This window comes from Chaetodon auriga, chromosome 13 (assembly GCF_051107435.1).
Source record: "Chaetodon auriga isolate fChaAug3 chromosome 13, fChaAug3.hap1, whole genome shotgun sequence".
In the NCBI taxonomy this organism is placed as follows: domain Eukaryota; kingdom Metazoa; phylum Chordata; class Actinopteri; order Chaetodontiformes; family Chaetodontidae; genus Chaetodon; species Chaetodon auriga.
The window spans coordinates 5,307,911-5,324,550 of record NC_135086.1 but is presented as its reverse complement, the minus strand read 5'-3'; the positions used below and the strand labels follow the sequence as shown (position 1 = coordinate 5,324,550).

At 43.2% G+C, this 16,640-nt stretch overlaps 1 protein-coding gene across 2 annotated transcripts; it reads right to left on the bottom strand.

Moving 5' to 3' along the window:
• Window positions 1-1,830: 1,830 nt before the first annotated feature.
• Window positions 1,831-16,018, bottom strand: LOC143330595 (protein FAM171B-like). Of its 2 annotated transcripts, XM_076747282.1 has the most exons (13): window positions 15,430-16,018; window positions 11,337-11,570; window positions 10,479-10,571; window positions 10,210-10,368; window positions 9,731-9,901; window positions 8,377-8,493; window positions 7,991-8,114; window positions 4,561-7,240; window positions 3,907-3,952; window positions 3,583-3,711; window positions 3,301-3,441; window positions 3,144-3,175; window positions 1,831-2,491 (listed from the first exon to the last, which is right to left on the bottom strand). In XM_076747282.1, the coding sequence occupies exons 1-8, from the start codon at window positions 15,605-15,607 to the stop codon at window positions 6,301-6,303; spliced, it is 2,016 nt and encodes a 671-aa protein (XP_076603397.1). In that variant the 5' UTR covers window positions 15,608-16,018; the 3' UTR covers window positions 1,831-2,491; window positions 3,144-3,175; window positions 3,301-3,441; window positions 3,583-3,711; window positions 3,907-3,952; window positions 4,561-6,300. The 2 variants fall into 2 exon arrangements, with proteins under 2 accessions (XP_076603397.1, XP_076603398.1); XM_076747283.1 differs by lacking the exon at window positions 3,144-3,175.
• Between the last annotated feature and the right edge of the window lie 622 nt (window positions 16,019-16,640).

Here is a 16,640-nt window from a genome sequence, read left to right as displayed (position 1 = left end):
TACTGGGGGGGATTTTTGACATGATTGGAAACCCTTGTAAATACACAAGACAAGCATGCCTGGTAATAGCCTGCTGTTAAAACAAATAGTGTTGAGCTGGCCTCTTGCCTGTGTAACAGATACCTCTTTTCACCGCCGGGTTGCATTCGCTGCCTGGCCTGGTGGGGGTTCACGTTTCGAAAGCTTGGCAGTGCAGTGGCATGTGAAAAATGTCCCCCATGTTGGGACGACAGCAGAAAAGTAGAACAATAGGACATGCTAATGTATTCTGATGTTTGGTGCCACCAACACATCGGGCTGTGGTCAACAACACACTGCAGTGTGTGACACGCTTTATGAATGGAGAGAATGATGGCTTACTCTTTTAGTTTAGACAAGGTGTTGCTTGTCAAGGGAAATGGTACTAACACTGTCAGAATCTACCATCTAAAGTGTGTCTTTCCTGCTGATCAACAGTGTGTCATCATGAAAGTCGAGTGAATATTCGCTGTCTTGGAACTAGAGGAGGGCCTGGGAAAACTCCTTATTTAGAGTTTCTACTACAGCAAACTTCTGCAACCAAGTTTGTTGGAGAAAAAAGACTTTATCAGGGGTAATTAATCTTCAAGGCAGCACTGGGAAATTTTGTATTAAGTTGCACAAGCCTGCTTGTTACAGTAGCTGAGGCATGTTTGGGGTCAGTTTGACCAAATTCAGAACTGAAAAAAAAAAAAAAGGTTTAATATATTCCAAACTTCTTTTTGTTATGTTTGTTATTTGCTTTCTTCTGAATTCTCATAACTTCAGTTGCTGATTGAAGGGCAACTCCACTGATTTCACACATTAAAGTCTGCTTAGAGGTGTTAGGGAGTACTACTGCATGTCAAAAAAGTTGTCTAAAGCCTCCAGGGGGAGCTGCATGAGTCTGAGGAACTGACTCCAGTGATGTCACAGGAGTCAGTGTCATCATGTTGAGACTGAGGAATAAAAATTTGAAAATGAAACAAGTCTGGGGACGTTAAGTTAGAATGAAGCTTGCGGCTTGAGGCTGCATTTTGTGCAGTTTTATCCCCACAAGTCTGACAATCTAAGAAGTGCGATGCTTCATTGGTGGAGGGCTCTTTTGTCACTGTACCAGTTGACAGTATACAAAGAAAAAAAGCCTGCCAAATGTGGTTCACTGTAAATCTCGTAGGTGCTGGTAACATATCAACAGGTTTAAAGAAAAAAAAAAACAACAGATGATCAGAACAGTTTGGTTCTTTTGCCTCAAAAAATCTCTAATAGTGAAGCAAGCGCATGGTTCACATGAGGTGTAAGATTGTGTTTGTCATTCACTGTCCCCCATAGGCCAGCGCTAATCCTGCTGCTGTTTTATGATCTACCAAGTGCGTCAGACTGTTTCCACTCCAAGCGGATCCTCCAGCCACCATGCCTCGGCACTCTTACTCCACACATCCAGAGCTCCTTGGGTCAAAGCCAGCCACTCAAAGCCTCTTTCCAGGGCGGAGAGGTGGGGGTGTTACTGTAAGTCAAAATACTCATGTTCACTTGTCAGTATATCAATGTGGCTGAAGCAGCAGCTGGAATGTAATCCAGAAATGAATGTCCATCCACTGAGAATACAGTAAATCCTAAAGGTTGATATCAGTTTAATTGAATACTTTACCACTGGAGACAGACGCACAGAGGCACAAAGGTGTGTAGTTTTAAGAGATGATTTGATCATATCAAACTGACTGACTCATGTGAGTAACAGCAAACATAAACTCTTTGCTGTGTGTGTGTGTGTGTGTGTGTGTGTGTGTGTGTGTGTGTGTGTGTGTGAGATAAATCTAAAGTATACTATGTTAAATTGCATGTCATTACCATGGCCAACACCCAAAAACTTGTACAATTGTGACCTCTAGTGGCTCTGTAGATGATGTGCAACAGCCTCACTGAACTACAACAACATGTCCATTCGTGCAGAGCAATCCAGTCAGACTTCATCCACATGACACATTAATTTTTATTTTTCCATAACTGCAAACGCTGATCCAATTTTTAGTTATGTGTCAAAGGAAAACACTTTTGTGTGGAAGGATTTTAGAAATTGACAGGTACAAAATAACATGCATAGACAAAATAAAACCATATCACTTGTGTATTGTGTTCACTGTATCCTGCTGTTGTCTGTCTTTCACTTATGTAGCAATTCATAGCCAATGTGTGATTTCCACTATTGCTTAGCACCAGTTGGGATTTTCTTGAGCTGTGGAAAGGTCCTCAGAACCTCAGGCTCTTTGAGAATTTCAAGAAAACGCGAGCAGGACTCTTGACCTTTTAAAAGAACTTGATCGATCAGGTTAGTAACAGTTTCCTCTGGCTGTTTCAAATGCTTCATGTTGTGATATTCCCTGTCTGTGACGATATGTTTGGCATGCACATGCTGCAGGATGAAGGAGTGATCCCCCATCAGGCAGTCGATGAGCTCCACCTTGTGCTCAGTGATCATTTTCACAGCAGGACCCTGGAAAAGACAGCAGGTTTTGTTAATCAAGTTTGAATGAATGAGGGTTTTGGTGTTTTTTGGGGTCATTTGCTTTTGGGAAATGAAACAGCTAGCCTGGCTCTGTCCTAAGGTAACGAATTCCACCCACAAACACATTATATTTTGTTTGTTTAAAACATAATTTAGGCTATGCTAACTTAACATAAGCTGACTAAACTGACCACAAAGGCGAACATAAAATGCTGATCAGGCCATTTTTGAAACGAAGGGGTAACCCAAAGACAACCACAACCACCTCAACTACAAATCAAGACAGGACGGTTAGTCTGTCAGCCACTCTACACAACGACGAAACAAAAAAAAATGGTTTGCTATATGCGCAATGTGAATGAGGTGAAGCAGTGAGTGAAAGTAAAAGGAAACGACGGTGAATGCAGGAGGGTTACCAGCATTCAGATCGGCTGTGTGGCAGCAGGTGTGGCCCTGACAGGAAGCAACAACGAGGCAGACGATTCCTTTAGAGGCAAAGTAAGCTCACTATCTAACCCCGAACTGCAGAGGCATAAAAAAGCGTCCTTGAGTTTGTCCCAAAAAAACCAAACCAGCATATCCATGTGCATCGTCCTCTGTGAGGGTTTCTGCCTCTGCTGTGTGTTCATGTGTGCTGTACCTTAGAGGAAGGCAGTGGCTCTTCTACAGCTCCTGACAGGAAATCAGTGTTAGGATTTGCTGAACTTCCCTCACAGAAAGTTGTTTTATTAAACATTTTGGTTTATGAGACAGAAAGTGTGCACACAAATATCTCACAGACTTCAGTGAGAAGTTACCTGCAGGTACTTGTGGTCTTTTCACAGACACTGACAAGTCAATGTCCCCTTCAATGGTGACGTCACATATTTTGTCAGCACATATTACACTGCCGCCAGATGCAGTGTAGTCTGCCTGGGGACGCTGTCCAGTGGCACTCCCTGAACAAGCAAAAAAAAAAAATTCAAACAATGATCAAGACACTGAAAGTCTGTTTTCATTGAGACAAGCAGCTACACGCCTCAGTGAAGCGCTGCAGTCTTATTGTACAACTTTATTTGCGTGATTTCATGAATGCTCACCGGATGGTCGATTTTCTGCATCGCTCACTGTCTCCATCTTCATACGGAGGGACTTCGCTTTTGCATTTTTTATTTCTCTGGTGGAAACAATGCTGTCAGTGTCGACACTCACCGTCGGAGTGGGTGCCCCTGTAATTATTGAGACAATCATCTGAGCTTGTGTGGCACCTTCCTTCAGAAACTTGCAGTATCAGAAAAGAGCTGCGTTCAAGAATTTTACACTCTGATTTTCAAAAGCACTCTCGTCTTGTCTCATGCAGACTCCTAGGAGTTCATTCATGAGTGAAACATTCTCACAGCGATTGAGAATGTAATGAGGATCACCTGGAAGCTGTGATGAAAGTTTGTCTGACATCAGCTCGTCCTTGATCTGCAACGACACACGAAGTACTGAGGACAAAGTCTGGAAGGTTCCAAAGTTCAGGGCCCTGCAGGAGCCATGACACTGACACTGTGGATTTGTTAACGTTCCTTCATGTAAGAGTGAATCAACTGAGGACCTGTTTCATGTGATTACTGTGAATAGTGAAATACAACAGTCAAATCCCTCTCTGGGAATATTTGTTCCTGGACAGAGAAGCACTAAAAGGAGCCACAAACATCACATTGTCTTGGTAGAATGATTCATGCAATGCAGCCACAGAGCTGCCTGAAAATATTTAAGAAATGACTTCAAGAACAAGTACATGTTCTTATGTTTTTAAGTTTCATTTAGTCAGTGTCTGAGTTTATCCAAATGAGAAAACAAGCGTCACGTTTCCGCGATCATATCCAGCGTTTGCATGAACAGCAGCCTGAAATGATCTTTAAGTGACCAAAAGAGTTCACACAGTTGAATAAAATGAGAGCATTTCTTCACGCGTGCACAAGCAGGAGTGTTCATTATCAGTAAACTGACACGATCACTGCGCGCCTCAGCAGGTAAACTCGAGCCGCGTCTGGAGTCTTTAAACGCACCAAACGGCGCACAGATCTTACCTTTGTTCGCTGGAACTTATCGGGCTGGACTTCACACAAACTGCAGCTATAAAAGTGGATTTGGGGATGAAAAAAATTTTTTTTTAAAAGGCTTCCGTCTTGCAGTCGATAGAAAGCAAAAGTTTAGTCACACAGGGCACCGGATATTTTCTACTTCCTCAATTCCACCCGGTGTGGTTGGCACGCACAGCGCAGACTCTGGAGCTCAAAACGCGGCTCAGTCAGTCGTCTTTCAGGCTGAACACTTCATCAGCTCCGTGATTTGGACTTTTCTTTCTGGTCCTCCAGATTCACGGTGCTGCCAACCGATGTGCAGTATTCAACAGGCACTGCTCCGAAGGCAGTGGTGGAACGTAACCGAGTACATTTACTCATATGCCGTACCAGTGGTCTGCTTCAACTGTGTACTTGAGTATTTCCACGTTATGCTACTTTATTCCTCTACTCCACTACATTTATTTGATAGCTTTAGGCTTCATGTTAGAGATTTAAACTGTAAATACAAAATCAACCAATAAATGATTGGTTATTGTGTTATTACACATGTAGCTTCCCAGCAGTTTACAGTCATTAAGATGAGCTCCACCTTCACCAGCCGCACCATCAGATGAACACATTAATGCATCCAGTGGAGGAGGAAGTTTGAGATCTCTTAAGGAAAAGTCTTTTAAGAATTAAAAGTAAAGCAGGCCGTCATGCATTCATGTAAAAGCAGCATTTGATTAGCAGTCGGTTAAGGTGGAGCTCAAGACTGCAACTAATCATTATTTTCATTATGGATTAATCTGATGATTATTTTCCCGATTAACAGATTGATTGTTTGGTTTGTAAAAATGAAGAAAAAAGTCAGAAATGCCGTCACAATGACCCAGAGCCCTTAGTGACACCTCCACCGTGCTTATTTTGACCAACCAATAGGAAGAAATTCAAAATGGTTAAAAATAAATGACTAAAATAAATGATGGTGATTGAAAGGAAAAGCAGAACATTTGAAACTCTGGAACCGTTGACAGTTAACTGAGCGACTGAATGCACATTAAAAATGACCTTTGACAGTTATCGAAGAACCCGAACCCCAAAGGGTTGCTGGAAAAAATCTGATGAGAATCGGAACATACAACAAAAGAAAAAAAAATCTCCTCAGGTAATAGCATTAATAATAATTAACACAATTAGGTTTTTAACTCATATCTTGGATTTTGACTATATAATGAAGTAGCAGTAGTATTTATAACACAGCTTCATACTGTATATTGTACAGTGTATAGTAAGTTAGTAAAAATGCTCATCACAACAGGTTTTTTGTATTAAAATATAATGAAATGATTCACTTCATGACAATATACACAAAAACAAATGTCTTGTTAAAACAGCAAACATTCAGTCGTGTTAAGTTCGCCATGACAGTCTGTCCATTAAACTGAAGGGAATAAAAACTTCATGGACGTGTTCGACCTCTGTGTTAATTAATTGGACATATTTCATGTCCTCATGAGAGATGAGACAGGCTGTTAAAAAGCAGGAAGTGCATGAGACATATTTCAGATGGAAAGTCCACGTGCTCTGCTTTGGACCGCTCACACCTTTTGTACATGCACAACAGTTATGGAGTCTAATGGTGGAAATGGGCCCCAACTTGGATTGGCACTTAAACATTAATATGCAAAAAATGAAGCAATAAGGTAAATAAGTTATTTTCCATAGGTAGAACTGATGAGTCGGCTGCAGGTGGAGGCGTTTTTACTGTGGAGGACCATGTTTACTGCTGGATGTGCTTTTGACAAACGTCGCATTGCGCTCCAGAGTTACTGCCCTCCGTCCAGACGCCTGGTTCACTTCGCTCATATCCACTCCTGAGTCTAAGCTGGTTTCTCGACTCTCCACCGGCCTTCGTCTCCTCTGCTGCTCCGTCACAGAGTAATGGATCTCGGCCGCAGGTTTACCCTCCAGTGACACAAACCAGGCCCGGGGAGGCTGAAGTGAGGGGATTTTAGAGAGTTCTGCCAAAGCATGCACAGAGTGTCTGCTGCCAGCGATTTTGTTTAATGTTCGTGGGACGGAAACTGACTCCGGGAGGCTGATGTTACCCCTGGAGGTGTTGTTGGGGGTTCTTATCTGAGAGCCCTCTAAAACTCCAAGCTGGTCCTCGGTTTCTTCTGCCTGGTTCTGGGTGGCAGAGGGACCTTTAGACAGCGTCTGGGTGAAGCTGTCTTTACTCATCGGCTCGGTGGCGGCGCCGTTTGCTGCCCCGCCAGCTCGGGGCAGCGTGGCCGACTTGCTCCGCTGGGGCTGTTCCGGCTGCTCGTCCACATGGAAGAATGCTGGCGCGTGAAGAATGGCAACAGGCTGGTTGTAGAAAAAGAAATTCTCTGACAGAGAGGATGGAGCTCTGATCTGCTCTGTCAGATCACTCAGGTCAGGGCTGAACTCCAGTTCGTTACAGCCCACTGCGATGGCCACAGCATTGGGGTTCGCTATTACGTCGCCACTCTGCATAGAAATAACAGAGGCATTGTGCCGGTGATCCCCCCTCTCTCTGAATGACTGGTTCAGTCCATCCTGTGGATGAGTGGAATCCCCTGAAGAGACTTCAAAGACTTCATCGTCAGACGTGGAGGTGGTTTTGTCTTTTCTCATCGCTGGTAGCATCGTCTTTGTTTTGGTTTCACCGGGCGAACGTCTGTAGACGAGACAGAACATTTACCTCAGCCGAGCGTGACACACAGTTCATGTTGTCTAAAAGCTCATCCTGCATGCATTAATTAAACAAATAATGGATTTTCTTTTGTAATCGGTGAGCAGTCAAATAAGTTAGATAAAGTCTTCTGCCCTGTAGGCTTGAAAAGTGGCTCTGCAGAGTTTGTAGCTCACTTTGAGGGCAGCTTTAGCCAGCTTGAATTCACCACAAAAGTGCATCACAACAACACCTCTCAAATCACTCCTGACTATTCTTTCAATTTAAAATTACTGCTAAATAGGAACTACAACCTTCAGTTACATGAAATAGTCACAAAGTTTAATCAACAGATTCAGTTTGTTTTTTTTGTGACAGCACGGCGTGAGGACAAACATAGTTTAAAAAGTGAGAAAGTCAGTTAAACCAAGTAGTTTGGTGCCTAAAAGTGAACAAACTGTCACCTAAACCATCACTTCAAATGTTCCTCAGCATGCTTTATTTTGAAAGTCGGGTATTGAAGGACATTGCATGTTTATTGTTGCTAACTTGGTGGATGTGGTGCTTGCAGATATTTTCAATTGAAATTCATTAGTTTGAAAGTTGTGATGAGTGGAAAAATGAAAAAAAATTTTGTCTACGAAATTCTACAGATTAAATTTCCTGACTATTTCACAAACTGCCACAAGACTGTGCTGTAATATCCAAACAAATTAGAGTAAATCTGGACTGATATGAGATGAAGGCCTCTGTTACCTGCGATAAAACAATAACCCAACCAGGAAACAGATAGTAATAAAAAGCATTCCTCCGAGGATGACCATCAGCAAAGAAGAATGCTGCAAGATGAAGTCAATGGGGACGGCGAGTCCAAAGAATCCTAAAGCAAATAGAGGGTGAGAAGAAGTTTGGATGAAACATGAGCATAATATGCAATAAAAATCACAGTGGATGAAAATGCTGCATTTTGAATCTAAAGACATTGAACACATCATTTTCATTTTCTTCCACAAGGTTAGAACATTTCAATTGACCCAATTCTGATGTTCAGCAGATTTACAACAACCATCATGGTTGCATTAAGAAATATGGACCGCTGCATTGTATTCACAGTATTTAAGATCTTTAGGGTGAGCACTTGCCTCTGGGGGATGACACAGGTGCTGCTATCCAGTAACCGAGGTGAGGAGCTGTGAACGTCCACATGAGTTTTCCTTCGACTGACGCCACCACCCCCAGTCCTTTCCTCATCCACCCGCCTACAGTCCATAAAAACAAACACATCAACACTGAATTTCCCACTGCTACCACAACCCTGTCACATCTTAAAATAAATGTGTTCAATTCCTTCCAAAGACAGTCGAGGTTAATGAGAAGTGCTCTGAAATTAATGACCAGGATTAAAAGAATAATAATTGGCCCAATCTATCTCCCATATTAAAGTTTGCCTCTTTTGTACTTTTTGACAGTTTTGTAGACCCAAAATGACCCAAAACTCATTTTTTTGAGAAACAGAACGAATATTAAGGCACTCATAAGGACTTCATATGCTTTGAACAGAAGACGCTTAAATTTGACATTAATACTACAAGGTGAGCATCCTGCTAAATGAGTGAGAGGCGAGGTTAAAGGTCGCCTGCCCGCAGCTTATTATGCTGCGGGCTTTGGCATTAGGTACCCCCTGAGTGTTTGTCAAGTCCTGCATTAGGAGGGCGCTGGCACAGTAAGGGTTTTAAATGTCAGGCTTTTCCCACCTTATGGAAGATTTGCAGACAGCATTCAGGCGACTGCAAACCATCTTCAGCCACTGATTAAGCAGGATGATTTAAAGTTAGCTGGACAGCTGGGTAGCACTCAGCAAACAGCTGCTGTATTATTTGTCTTCTTGGAGGAGACTTGACTCTACTTAGTCTCTCCTCTAGGCCATTCACAAATTAACAAAACACAAGAGTTTTAGTCAGAAGTCTATTACCACAGAGTCAGCTAATATGGGATAAACAGAGGTAAAGCTTATCTGGTCTGAACAGAAAGGTCTTCCAACAGAACTTCACCTCAGAGGCATCTAAGTGTGTAAGTTTCTAACACAAACACGACCTGAGCTGTGCATGTAGGTCAAACTCTTCCCTGCAGATGTGGAGTCAAGTCGCACCTCCCTGTGTTCATTTCTTCAAACTGAACATTAATTACATTCATAGTAATCTTCTCTGATGGCTGTACACAGAGTTTGACAGAAAGAAAATGATGGACGGATGAAGACTGATGACGCTTTGGGGCTTCAAACACAGCAAACACAGTGACACCTGGTGGTTTGTAGGACTTACAGCAGCCCTTTAAGACCAAAGCACGATAGCAGCTTACTGAGGTTAACATATGAAAGTCCAAGAAGTCTGCGTGGCCCCTCTTCATTCAGCTACGTGTCCACATACAGGCTATGAATCCTCACTTTCTCAGAACAGGACAGATTTTACTGTGTGCACGGCTGTGACTTTTCCTCACCAGTAGTCTGGTTAAAGAACCAAGCTGGAACAACATCAGAGGTCCGAAGTCCACAGCTGTCGGGGATGCTGAGGCTGATCTGTATGGGTCCGCTCACATGTAGCTCCATGTCACCTGAGAAAAGCTGCACGCTGACAGCCGCCACCGGACTCAACTCCACACTGACGTAACCTAGAAAAAACAGGAGAGGTCGCGCTTTGTTACAGTTTGAATGAGTTTATTACAGCGTCGGATGGCAGATGTTGTTTCTTTTTTTCCTCTGGGAGAAAAATGAGACCGTCCCGGTGCATTACTGCAGCCTGTGTGCTGTTTTTAGTCCATTCATCTGTGTCAGCTTGCGTTTCTGTGCACCGCAATGTCTTTGTGTTACCACTAGATGGCAGCACAGGAAACAAAAATCTCATTTTGCACACAGTTTCAATTTTATGGAAACACTAAAATCACTTGCAAAAACAATCCTAAAAAACATAGAACTCTACCTGATTTCCTGCTCATGATGCCCAGAGTGTTGAGAAAGCTGCCCTCCTCTGACAGCAGTGTGGGAACGGTCAGGTAGGCTTTAACAGAGGTGACATTACTGCCATCTGTCAGGTTCAACAGGCTCTTGGGAAACTGGACAACAGGCTGCGATGAAGCATCTACAAATAAGAAAACATGATAAATAACAGCTGAAAATAATTAATTGTAAAAAATATCCTTTTAGCTCTATCTTTGGTTCTGTGGTTTTAACAGTTCACACAGTTCGTACCTGATGGTTTGCCAGTGATCAGGACTGAATCCTCAAAGAGCCAGATGTTGCCTTGATTCAGAGCAAGTAGTGACATGGTCACGGATGAAAATACTGCAGCAATGATAAGAGAGCAAGAGGAAATATGTAAGTTTAGGACACAGAACTTCATTTAAAAAAAGAACTGTTTGTCCACCAGATGGCAGTGTATCATTGTGTTCTATCAGATCAGGTATTTAACCTGAGACAGAGTTTTGACTACAAAACAATAGTTGCATATAGTTGTGTTGCATTGCAGATGTGGCAGACAGAAGAAGACACACACTCCTGATGTGGGTTAGAAAGTGGTCATAAATGGGCTTGCTTGAGTCCTGCATTTAATTAGGTGTCAGATGCAGTGGAGTGGAGCTAAGTTTGGCCTTGCAATTATAACCAGAAAGTTTAGGACAACACTGAAGTATCTGACGCTCAGTTTTTTCTGTGATTGTGTTTTCACATGTGTCCTGATAAAAAAAAAAAAACCCTGCTGTCTGTCCTTCTGTGCAGACTGTGAGTGTGCAGATCCACCGTGCACGTGCATGCACAACCGCACGGCATGCAGCTGACAGAAACTGGACGTTTACAGCGATGAGTAATGTAATTGGTTGAGTTAAACTTCAACAGGCAGAGCCATGGAGCAACAGATTTCTCTGAGCTGACAGAAAGAGTGAGAAGCTATCATCACGGCGTCTGGCTCCTGCCACTCACTGGAAAACTTTCAGCCGCACTGAGCTCCAAGAACCGTTTAAAAGTACTCTCTGCCTTTCTTATTTTTGCCATTTCATGAGGCTCATCATCTGTGGCGCTTCATGTCCACATTAAACGCATTAAATATCTTACTCGGCATTCTGTTGGTTTTATAAGGCAGCAGTGTGCAAATGTAGCCGTCCTTGTTGGCAACAATTGTGATAGGCGTCCCAGTTTGGTACGGTAGACGAAGCAAAACACCACCATCCTCCCCAGTAAGAGCTGTGCTGGTCCTGGTGTAGTTGATGTAGACCTCCACCACCGCCTGGCTCAGCTGCTGACGGCTCAGGACGTCGTTGACCTGGACCTTTAGGTCAAAGACAGAACCTGAAGAAAAAATAGTTTGGGTTCAGACAAAGATGAGTGGTCAGTGCAAAGGACTGTTTTTAGAGAAACAAAAGGATAAACTACAGTTTAGCATGAAAGTTCATACAAACTGAGGTTCAAAATAAGATTAACTTAGAAAATAATGCTTCCACTTAAACACCACAAATTAGTCTCAGAAATGACCCCTTTCTGACACAAATGTAGGATTATTAGATCAAAGGTAGAATTTGTTGCAGATTGAACTGCAGTCTGGCATTGAAGGGTGTTCCTCTTATTTTGTCCATCCTTTTTATGCAGAAATAAATGTGTATTTTGGATGTTTTGTTTCCATGAGTCTGAAGAAGACAAGTTATGGAAGCAAAAATAGCCCAAAATGTCAAAACTGACCAGTGCGTGACAAAAACCATGCTTTGCCTGTCATGTCCGGCATTAACAGAACGGAACTGGCTGCATTTCCAATTAACCCAGACGGGACCTTATCGACAACAAAACAGAAAAAGTAATTTGCAGAATCCCTCGAGGATATCAATCAATTAATCCCCGTAGATTTTAAAGAGACGGACAAAAATACAAATAGTACAACTGGCCAATTAGCTCAGCAAAGCCTGTATTCAACACAGCATTATGTTACAGCAGCATGCAGACGGCTTAAGACAGACATATTTCCAATGATGGTCTTCCTAATGTCTTCAGGTAGCTCCATAAGAATCCCATTTAAGTCTGACTGATAATATGACACCATCCACAAACTCAATTAGCAACTTTTCACACTGTGCAATATTAAGTTCATGACAACAATACTTAATTGCTCAGAGGTATAGTGTTGCATAACAATGTAGGAATGCTAACTAATACATCACTAGTTTCCCACAGAAATAAATGTAGGTCATTCAAACACCCCACCAAGGATCAATGCCTGACGGACATATGCAGGGCACTAAGGCTGCATTAATCAATATTTTTAACAATGGATAAACAATGTGAACAACTCTGCATTTCCCCTCAGTTCAGCGGAGCATTTTAGCCTCTTTCGCTAATGGTTTTGGTTTTACAGCATTACTGTTTCATTCAGTCTGTTTTTAGCCACAGCAGGTAAGCCATGATGTACAGACAGCATGCTACCTGCTCAGCACCAAACGGCAGACAAAGTTAGCGACTAGTTTGGGAATACAGAGGAGCGTTTAGCTGCTAAAGAGCTACATATTTCAATCAGGACTGGGTGGAGACCAAAGCAGGGCTAAACGAAGAGTGATCACTTGTCTTACATTTGTCGGATGGCCAGAAACAGGACTCCAAATGAATGCTAATGTTGGGCCTCTAAATTGTGAAGTTGAGCAAACACCAGCAGTCGTTGGGGTACAAACAAGCGAAACTCTTGCTGTGGACAACTGCTTGGACAACGCTTTTGCACAGACCAGCTGGAAAAATCTAAGCGACTGATGAAGCCACTGAACAAAGCTTCAGACAGACCCCTCAGCACCGTGTGCAGCTGCGAAACTCTGCCACCAACAGCCACTGCCAAGCTATCTTCCTTCACCTACTGCCCTGCTATAAATATTCTCTCCTCAACTGTGCCATTGCAGTCTGGGCCGGAAAGTGAGTTTTGGGAGCCATAAATCTCAGCAGCCAGCTCATCATCAACCTTCTTCAGTTGCAGTACAGAATAGTTACTTGTGCTAGGAGGCCATGAAAAAAGGCCCTTATTGCACTTTTTATTAGCAACTAAATGCTGCAGTACCATTATAGCAGCAATCTCAACAGTCATAACATTGTAAGCATCTTTCACTAATGGTCACAATTCAGCACTGACAGTAGCAGTGGCTGTTGGAGTTTGCTACTGGTCTGATGGCTCATAATCCTGCTGCTAATAGATGTGCCAAAGCTTGACTGAAAACTCATGAAGCCATGTGTTACACGCTCAGCTTTCACACTATTTCAGCAAGACGGGCCAAAACCAGATAACCAGATCATCCCATATCACTGCCCCAAACAATTCCCTTTGATCAGGAGCACACAAATGCCTGAAGCTGCCTGCAGTGCCCGCGTTTTATGAAACAAACATCTACATTTGGCTGAGTTAGTGGCAACCCACTGGGATACATACACCAGCGCAGATGGACAAGAGGGTGCTTGTTTTGGAAGAGGCCGCCTCCACTTTGTGTGTGCTCTGCCTTAGTGGCCAAACACAACAGAAGGGGGTCACTACATCTGAAGTGGAGGTGTTTCGTGCCAGATTACTATAATCTCCACATTTGGCTGAACTGAACCACGCCACAAAGAGGTTTATGAAGTGGATTGAAATGGGCTGTCTGAGGCCACTGAGGCAGATGAGAAATAGATCCCATGTTGTGTGTGTGTGTGTGAGATGTGGCTTGAATACTGACTGCGCTTCCGCCGAAGCTCTTCATCAGTGTGTGAGCTTTTCCATTTATCCCCTGAGGACGACATTTCAACTGATCAAATGTTGGATTAAAAAAGCTTCTTGTCCCAGAAACGAAGACAGTAAATAACAGAAAGACGAGTTATTAAAAACATCACGTTTTGTTGTCATTTCACCACAGACTACGATCAAAATCCACACAAACATGCTGACCGGTCATTTCTGTGAGACCACCAGGCAGCAAACAGATGGTCCAGCAGGGACTTATCCCTGGTGACCCCCCGCCCTCCCCACAGACATGCTTGTTTGCATGTTGGAATTAGGCCATACATTCCACTGATGGAGGAAAACACAAGCGCACCCTTTGATATGTGGGCCGAATCAGCACCGAGCAGTCAGCAATATCAGACTGAAGAGCGACAAAAGATGCTCAGGATGGAGCTGAGTTCAGGAAGGGGGCACAGAGACAAAGAGCCACCGGTCCTGTCGTCTAGTAATGACAGTCCTCCCCTGCATGGACCAAAAGATTAAATCTTTGAGTGTTGCTTTGCTCATGATGGAGTGACAATGTTAATCTCTGTGTGGCACCGTCTGGTTCAGGAAATGCTCCATTCGGATTTGAAAGTTTTTCTTCAGTAGAAGTGTGGAGTGGGCACTCTTTCCCCTGAGAGTTAACTGTAAGGCTAAGAGGTTTGGCAGGACACTACACATGCCTGCAGGGTGGTTGGAGGGGCTACATGTTTGGGTACGTTTCCAAGGGTTTCATCAGACAACGCAGACTGGAGGATCATGTGATGATGGATGGTAATGTACTCCTACGGCAGCATGAATTAGTCATGAGGCAGTTGATAACTGAACAGGGCCACAAATCCCTCTTTCAGCTGCTCTCAGCTGCCCCGCTGTAAACAACCAGCCCAGCATGAGGAGTGTGAGAGGCAGAGAGGAGTGGTGTGGGGAGTAGCTTCACTCTGGAAATTCAAACAACCAGCAGGACACGAACTGAAGAAGGCGGAAAACAGAATAAAAGTGCTGCGCGTGATCTGAGCTTTTTAATGGGCAAGCATCGCTTTCAAGAAAATCTTTAGATTCGCATGTTGTTATATTACAAATACAAATCATGCACGCAGACCTGACAAATTGCTGCCTTGTTGGTGACGGTGCAGTAAAAAGGACAGATGGAGAAGCAGTTACTCATGAGGTGGCTGCAGAGCTCCCACATCACTCATTACTCATGAACAGATCAGTAGATTTGCGAGCAAATCCTGATACAGATGGTCCAGGCCTCCAGAATGAGGACATCTCTAATCTGTTAGAAAAAGACCTCTAGTGTGGTGAAACAAAGGAATATCAACATAGATGCTTATTCTCCTGCCACAATGCTGTTTATTTTCAGCAAAAATCCAGCATTTTACGCACACAGTAATGGCAGCAAGTCTGAAGTTTTGCTAAAGTTTCCGTGACCCTGACGTCTCTACAAACCTGAGGAGGGATGGAGCGCTTGTTGCTGCTGCTGAAAAGGCTCCCGGTTCATGTGATCCCGCTTTGAAAAGTTTCCGTCATTGATATGCAGGGGGTGTCCGGTCGGACTGAACTCTCCAGCAGCTTTCCCATTCTCGCAGCCGATCAGCGCAGACAGCAGACAGATGAACAGGCGCATGACTTTTTTTTTTTTTTTTAAAGTTGATAATCGGTGTCACTTTCGGCTCGTCACGGGTCCAGTTTTCATCCACAAGTTGAACACGAGCAGAGATGCCCGCCGCGCCGCCATCCAAACTGATCTCCTGTCAGCTGTTCAAAGAGCGCAGGAAAACTCCTCCCCTTTAATCTGCTGCGCGAGGCCCGCAGGAGCTCCATCCATCCATCCATCCATCCGTCCGTCCGTCCGTCATCCAGCCATCCATCGTCCGTCATCCATCCATCCATCCATCCATCCATCCGTCATCCGTCCATCCATCCTTATACAAATGTATTCTTGCGGAAGTAAAGTAAAAGTACTGCATTCCTAGTTTTGAATCCATTCTTATCAAATGTACCATAAATGTTCCAGAATGAGTCGTTTCATAGTGTTACAGGAATATTTATGCTGACGTATTTAAAGACTCATTTACATGAACAGGCGTAGTGGATATAGCTGCAAAACACACACACACACACACACACACACACACACACACACACACACACACACACACACACATGCTGTCTCTTTTAATACACTTTTATGGTTGACTGGTTAGTGTGTTGCATATTGCATTAATTACAGCAAAACACTTGCATCAACTGATTTCTACCACTAGATGGTGATAATACAATGCCGCTTCACACTAAACTCTGTCATTAATAATCCCATTAATTCTTTCACACAGCTGATTAACATGATGATAAGAAGTTACACAATCAATCTCAGAGTCTGATCTTAAAGAACATGACTTGTACATGAACAACTAATCGTACAAGTATGGACATGCAGTACTGGTATGATCAGTAGTGGTAGTAGGACAGCAGCAGAGTTACAGTATTAATGTCCGTGCTGTCAGTAGAGTTTGGTGGTACAGGATTAATAGGAGCTCTGTGAGAGTCTTCATTTAGTGCTTATTAATACATTTACGTTTGTGGGACATTCCAGGTCTAATAAATGCACCCATTAAATATTAAACATTAATTCTGCCTCTTTTATAATCCTCTCTTCT

Coding starts and splice junctions, on each gene's coding strand:
- LOC143330595 (XM_076747282.1), bottom strand. CDS start 15,607: ATGCGCCTGTTCATCTGTCTGCTGTCTGCGCTGATCGGCTGCGAGAAT. Junction 11,571..15,429: donor AGCGCTCCATCCCTCCTCAG/GTTTGTAGAGAC, acceptor TTTTTTCTTCAG/GTTCTGTCTTTGACCTAAAG. Junction 10,572..11,336: donor TAAAACCAACAGAATGCCGA/GTAAGATATTTA, acceptor TCATTGCTGCAG/TATTTTCATCCGTGACCATG.